Source organism: Mandrillus leucophaeus, unplaced genomic scaffold, assembly GCF_000951045.1.
Source record: "Mandrillus leucophaeus isolate KB7577 unplaced genomic scaffold, Mleu.le_1.0 Scaffold105, whole genome shotgun sequence".
In the NCBI taxonomy this organism is placed as follows: Eukaryota; Metazoa; Chordata; class Mammalia; order Primates; family Cercopithecidae; genus Mandrillus; species Mandrillus leucophaeus.
In genome coordinates, this window is record NW_012098654.1 from 1108438 (window position 1) to 1115582 (window position 7145).

The 7145-nt window shown below is 55.2% G+C and overlaps 1 protein-coding gene across 1 annotated transcript in view; it reads right to left on the reverse strand.

Annotated features, from left to right (window-relative positions):
* Positions 1-4903, reverse strand: part of KLHL21 (kelch-like family member 21) — an 8085-nt gene extending 3182 nt beyond the window's left edge. Inside the window, exons 1-3 of the mRNA XM_011981332.1 lie at positions 4843-4903; positions 4141-4546; positions 383-455 (exon numbers count right to left, since the gene is read on the reverse strand). Of these exons, the coding sequence (XP_011836722.1) occupies positions 383-455; positions 4141-4466 (399 nt within the window). The 5' untranslated portion in view covers positions 4467-4546; positions 4843-4903. The remainder of the gene's footprint in view (positions 1-382; positions 456-4140; positions 4547-4842) is intronic.
* Positions 4904-7145: the final 2242 nt, after the last annotated feature.

Here is a 7145-nt window from a genome sequence, read left to right on the forward strand (position 1 = left end):
CGGCCGCACTGGCTGCTGGTGTACCCAAGAACACAGGGTGTCCTGGTGCAGGGCCTCTGCACCTGCTGTCCCTCTCTGGAACAAGTGACCCCAGATGACTGTATGCCTTGCTCCCTCACTTCCTTCTGCTCTCTGGCTTACAGTAGATACTCAGTAAATACTGCTCAAATGTGTGCTAAGCTGTATAATCCTGGGATACTACTTAACGTCTATGTCTCAGTGCATGAGCCTCAAGTGCAAAATGAGGATAAGAGCAGCCTTCTATTACCTGAAATGAGACCCACCCATCATGGCTGTGGATCCCAAACACTCATCATGATGACACTTGGGTTGCAAAATTAGGACCAGCCTGTGCTTCCAACGCTGGCCCGCCTGCGTTTACCTGATTCATTGACGGGATTTTGTCCCATTCGTTCTTCGTCGGGTTGTACACGTCCACCTCGGCGGAGTCGTCCCTGTGGAGGGGGCAGCAGGAGGACAACTGCTCAGAGCGAGGAGGAAGTGCCCTCAGGTGTGCAGCTCTGGAGTGGAGTCCTCCCCTGAGTCACTGACTCCTCCAGCGACCTGGATCTTTCTGATGCCATCCAGCAGCACCCTTGCAAGGTAGGCTCCATCCCCAGCTCTTAGGAGCCAATTTCAGCCCCCTGTGCCCACTTGGCCAGGGCTCCAGGGCCAGAATCCTCACCCCCAAACCTGAAGATCAGGCTTCTGAGTACTTGAAGCCCATTCAGTGCCTCCCCATCACCCAGTACCAAGGTGGCTGTCCCCCACCCCCCAAGGCTACAGCAGCTCCCTTCAGATCTTAAAAAAGGCTCCTTGCTCCACTGTGCATCCCCATGTGCCCTGGAACACTCCTTGCCACTGTCCCCAATATCACCGTGAGCCCCGACCATGTCCTGTTCACTACCATATTCAAGTGCCTCTCACTTTGGGGTCAAGACCCTTCAACTTCATCTGACACCCTTTATATCCCCACAGTAAAAGGCTCAAAGGCACAGCCTTGAAAAGCCAAGATACAGGCCAGGCACTGTGGCTCACGCCTGCCATGCAGCCCTTTGGGAGGCTGAGGTGGGTGGAGTGCCTGAGGTCAGGAGTTCGAGACCAGCCTGGCCAACATGGTGAAACCCCGTCTCTACTAAAAATACAAAAATGAGCCAGGTGTGGTGACGCATGCCTGTAATACCAGCTGCTCGGGAGGCTGAGGCAGGAGAATCGCTTGAACCCGGGAGGCGGACATTACAGTGAGTCAAGAGCATGCCATTGCACTCCAGCCTGGGCGACATAGTGAGACTTCGTCTCAAAAACAACAAAAAAAAGAAATGCAAAGATACTACAAGACAAATAGTAGTAGTTGTGAACCTGACACTGCTGCACAAAACCAGCCACAGATAATGCATAGACACAAGACTGGCTGTGTGCCAAGAAAACTTGATCCATGGACAGACATTTACATCTCGTCTGTCTAACTTGAAATGTTGTTCTTGTCTTGATTTCTTGCCTCCAATCATTTCAAAATGTCAAAGCCACCCTCAGTTTGGGGGCCCTATAGTGGTGGTGGTGGTGATGATTAAACACTGGAACCTGCTAGGCTGCCTTCTCTTTCCCCAGCAGAGACTTGCAAACCACAGCCCAGAGGTTGGACAGAGCTCGCCAGCATTCCCAGAGGGCGCTATTACACCCCAGCCAAGGAGCCATCTTGTCCCAGAACCCAGGGGAGGGAGGCCCAGGTCATTTGTGGGTCACAAGGACAATGGCTGAGGCTGTGGCCTCCCTGCAAATGGCACATCCTAGGCACAAGCTGCCCAAAGACAGGTGGTGTTCTGGGCAGAGGGTTATGTGGCTCTTGAAGAGTCAAAGTACACAGACAAGGTGACACTGGGACAAATACCCTGGGGGGACCAGATGAAGTTGAAGGGTCTTGATCCCAAAGTGAGAGGCAGGGCCCCTGCATGCCTAGCCTTCTCTTTCGGGCTCAAGCAGCCTCCACTCAGGCTGAGCCTGGGTGCCCCTCCTCTGTCCTCTGACACAGGTCACATTAGTAAGATGAACGGATGCAGCCTTTTCAGAGCACTGCTTCCTCCCACATGCGCAGGTGGCTTAGGAAACCCCTGTAAGGGCTAGCAATGGGTGGGGTGGGGGGATGGGGGGGGCAGACCCTCATGCTTCCCTGTGGGAAGGTTAACCCAGCAGGTAGACCTCCCTGGGGACAGATGGGGGAGGGGAGGAGGACTCTCAAAGGCACAGGGCCTGGAACCACTGCCTAGAGGCTGAGAGGAAGGCTCTGGCGCTCTGATAAGTTATATTTATAGCCATCTCCACCCCCATTTTGAAGACACCTTCACAACTTGAGGGAGGGAGAGCTGGGCAAAGGGTCAGATGATGTTTCATAATGGGACCAGAGCTGGCTGAGATTCCAGGGCTTTCTCAGAGCAAGACCATTGCTTCTGGGCACGTGGTGGTGCCCAGCTACTTGCGTGAGAAGCAGTGCCACCCCTGTTCTTCTTGGTGGTCACTCCAAATGCCTGGTAAGGAGCCTCCTGTCTGGGGGGACGGTGGGGCATACGCCAAGGCCAGGGAGGCTCTGGCGGTATGAGGCAGGAGGCCGAGGAGCAGGGAGCTCACATCCCCCAAGCTCCCCATTCAAAGCCCCAGACCAAAAGGGCACAGTGGGGACTGTCATTCAGCTCCTCCCCTTCCCTCCTGGGCCCAGAGCTTCAGGCAGGCTCTAGGCTGGGAGGGAGCAGCAGGATGTGTGAACAAGCAACAGAGTATAGCAGGCAGGGTCTGCCCCGTGCCATCACTGATGCCCACCAAACAGTCGTAGGCAGCATTTGGCTGTGACCAGAGAGGTCATCAAGGCCAGGAGACACATGATGACCCACAGGCTGCCTGTCTCTGCTCCGTGCTGCCCAGGCTACAGCCTGCTCTTGCTGGAAAAGCCCAACTCCACCACCCGTGAAATCCCTTAAAAGCAAGCCTGGGGTTTTCCTTAAACCCAGAGGAATGGAACAAGCACTCTGGGCTCCGAAACACCCGGCCTGGCTGGATGTGGGGGCTCACGCCTACAATCCCCGCCCTCTGGGAGGCGGGAAATGCGGGAGGATCATTTGAGGCCAGGAATTTTGAGACCAGCCTGGGCAACACAACGAGACCCTGTCTCTACAAAAAATTAGCCAGGTGTGGTGGCACATGTCTGCGGTCCCAGCTACCTGGGAGGCTGAGGTGGGAGGACTGCTTGAGCCCAGGAGGTCGAGGCTGCGGTGGGCCATGACTGTGCCACTGCACTCCAGCCTGGCGACAGAGCGAGACTCTGTCTCAAAAAAAAAAAAAAATTGTTTAATTTCCAAGAGAAAAAAAAAGCCAGGAGCTGTGGCTCATGCCTATAATCCCTGCACTTTGGGAGGCTGAGGCAGGCGGATCACATGAGGTCAGGAGTTCTAGACCAGCCTGACCAACATGGAGAAACCCTGTCTCTACTAAAAATACAAAAATTAGCCGGGCATGGTGGTGCATACCTATAATCCCAGCTACTTGGCAGGCTGAGGCAGGAGAATGGCTTGAACTCAGGAGGCAGAGGTTGCAGTGAGCCAAGATCGCGCCACTGTACTCCAGCTTGGGCAACAAAAGCGAAACTCTCGTCTCAAAAAAAAAAAAACAAAAAACAACAGGCTGGGTGTGGTGGCTCATGCCTATAATCCCAGTACTTTGGGAGGCTGAAGCGTACTGATTACAAGTTCAGGAGATCGAGACCATCCTGGCTAACATAGTGAAACCCCGTCTCTACTAAAGATACAAAAAAATTAGCCAGGCGTGGTGGCGGGCGCCTGTAGTCCCAGCTACTCTGGAGGCTGAGGCAGGAGAATGCCAAGAACCTGGGAGGCGGAGCTTGTAGTGAGCCGAGATGGCGCCACTGCACTCCAGCCTGAGCGACAGAGCGAGACTCTGTCTGGAAAACAAAACAAAATAAAACAAAAACAAAAACAAAACAAAAACAAAAACAAAAAGAGCCAGACCCAGCCTCCGACCCCAGCTAGGCCTCAGTTTCTCATCTGTAGAAAGGGAGAACAGCCATGATGTGCTCAGCACAGGGCCTGGTAAGAGCCGCCAAACACATGGTGGGGCTGTGCACCTGGAACTCACCTGACAAAGTACATGAGTCCATTTAGAGTCACAGTCTTGGGGGCGAAGGACCAGGGCGGGAGCTGGCCGCAATCCACCAGCGACCACAAGTCAGTGTCCGGGTCGTAGCACTGCATCACCATGGTCTCCTTGCCAGCCAGGGAGCCGATGGCATAGAGCCGGCCACGGCAGGCGGTGGTGGAGCAGTTGTCCATGGGGTAGGTCATGGGCTGCAGGGCCTCCCAGGAGTCGGTAGTGTGATCATAGCGCTCGGTGCTGTCGGCGGCTACCACGTACAGCAGTCCATCCAGCACAGAGGAGCTGTGGTATTCGCGGGCCTTCAGCATGGGTGCCACCTCTGCCCACTCATTCACGCTTGAGTTGTACCTCCACACGCAGTCATAGAGCCGGGAGCCATCGGACCCACCTGCCAGGACGCATGATTGGACAGATGGTCAGCCCACTCGAGGTGAGTCACCCACCTGCACCCTCCCAAACTTCGGCGAGGGCCTCTCCCTTGGGAGGAATTAACATCACTGGGCTTCACCCCTGACACACATCCTCTCCCAAAGCCCAGGCCGCATGCTGTGGCTAAGGCAAAGCACACGCTGACCACTGCCCAGCAAGATGACTGCCACCAAGCCTCTACCAAACAAAGGTCTTGGGTGCCACGGTGAAGAATCCAGCAGCCTCCTCTCGACACCGCCCCACAGCCATGCATACACGTCAGCAGACCAAAGCCCTGGGCCTTGGGACAGTTCTCCTGGGGAGCCACAGAGCTTGTCGGTAGGGTGCACAGGGACTTGCTCACTAACTCCTAGGCTTCCTGGGCACCCTCTAAGCAAGGTTCTGCCAGGACAAGATGAGCGGAAACCCACTTCCTGCTATAAGCAAGAGACCTAACACGACACTGCGAGGCCACTTCTTGATCCTGGTGCAGGTTACAAAGCTGTGTTTGGTTTAGAAAAATCCATGAAGCTGTGTAAGCATTTTATATACGTGTATACACACACACACACACACACACGTACATACATACTCTTCTGCCTGTATTATTATTATTTTTTTTTGAGAGAGAGTCTTGCCTGTCACCCAGGTTGGAGTGCAGTGGCATGATCTCAGCTTACTGCAATCTCCACCTCCTGGGATCAAGCAATCCTCCCACCTCAGCTCCCGAGTAGCTGGGACAACAGGCAAGCGCCGCCACACCTGGCTAATTTTTATGCTTTTTGTACAGACGGGGTTTCGCCATGTTGCTCAGGCTGGTCTTGAACTTCTGAGCTGAAGAGATCCACCCACCTTGATCTCCCAAAGTGCTGGGATTACAAAGAGCCACTGTGCCCAGCCCTGTATTTTTAATTTCAATAAAAAGCTAAAAATAAAAAGTGGTACTGGCTGTAGTCATAAATTACACCAGGTCTATTAGAAACTCCAGGACATGAAGGGAAGCCAAGCATCCTGGGGGCTGTACCCCTTGGCCTCCCAGGCTGGCGCTACAGGACACAGCACACAGGACATTCTGTTTCACAGCCCTGAGCTCTAGAGCGAGAAGAGCAAGTTCTTGTTCTTAGGAAGTGGGCTCTGCTGGCCTACTCCCTTCCATGGAGCTGTGTGAAAGGCAGCTGAAAGGAATGACCCAGCCACCTGCCTAAACCCGAGGGATTAACTGCTCTGCTCGGACATTTATGGAAGGGTGTGCAGAAAGCTGGGGCCAGTCTCACCAGTTCTGGGAAGGAATTCTCTGCTCAAAGCCACTAGTCAGACTTTGGGGAGAGGGGAGGGACACAGTCCCCAGTCAACTTGGGGACAACCTCGGATTGAAAAGAGGCACAGATTCCGGCAGAATGCAGCAGAGGCTGGACTCAGAGCTGCAGGCGAAGGAAGCTGTGGCAACAGAGCCCAGCAACTGTCCCCTGACACCTCAGAGCCCCACTGGAACTCGGAGCACGTCCCAGAGTGGGCTCTCTCGTGAACATGCAAGGCTGGGCACAGCAGCTGTGACATCCCAGTCCCCACCTCCTTGCCTGATAACCGCCTCACATGCCTGCCTGGTGGGTTCTTTCCTTATATAGCAGTCACAGAGACCGCCCTTCCTCACCCCGGCAAAGGAGGTAGCCTCGGGTTTGAACTGGGATTTATCTTTAATGAAAACTGTAGAAGCCCAAACTCAGGCGGATTGGGACCCGCCTACCATGACTCGGCAGTGTTTTGGGGTTTGGGCCAAGTAACTGGAAGAAAACCTCTTAACATGTGACCATGTTTACAGTCTCTGGGGAGTTCAGCCTAAACACCATGTGACCAGAGCACAGAGCCTAGGTGCAAGCCCAAGGGAACCTTGTCACCGGTGACAAAGAGTGAGTCAGGGGACCCGGTGTGGCTCAGCAGGGAGAGAGAAATTCCCGGCTTGTGGGGAACAGATGCCTCACCGGGCGTCGGCCTCCTGCTCGTCTCTGGATTCCTTAAGCAGAAAAAGAAAGCACCCATTGTGCGGGGTGAATGCCCCAGTATCTTCCAACCAAGTGGGGAGGCACCTCCGGGGCACGGAGTTGGCTCAGCCTGGCAGCCCCGGCCGCACGGGACACAGAGACCCACAAGCAGCTACTTGTCCCGGCTCACACAAGGGGCCCTTCTTCAAGGTTGAAAGTATAGCCCAGATAAATGTAGTCACCAGGGCCCCAGCATGGACTCAGGTGCGGCCCTAGGATTCCAGGCTCTGTGTTTCCCCCGCGAGTAGCTGGGCTCCCGTACCGGCGAGGCTCAACCCCAGAGAGCCTAGCCAGCCCCTGGCCCACTCACCTGTCACGTAGATGTCATTGCCCAGCGCCACGATGCTGTAGCCCCCGCCCAGGTGGTCTGGGAACTCGGCCAGGTAGCGCCACTGGCCCGTCTGCGGGTTGTAGCAGTCGACAGTGACCAGCTCGTCACAGTCCTGGTCGCAGCCACCCACGAGCACGAGGATCTCGGCGAGACCGGTGGAGGGGCGAGGACGCATTCGGGGGCAGGGCCCGCGGTCGTGGCGGTCGTAG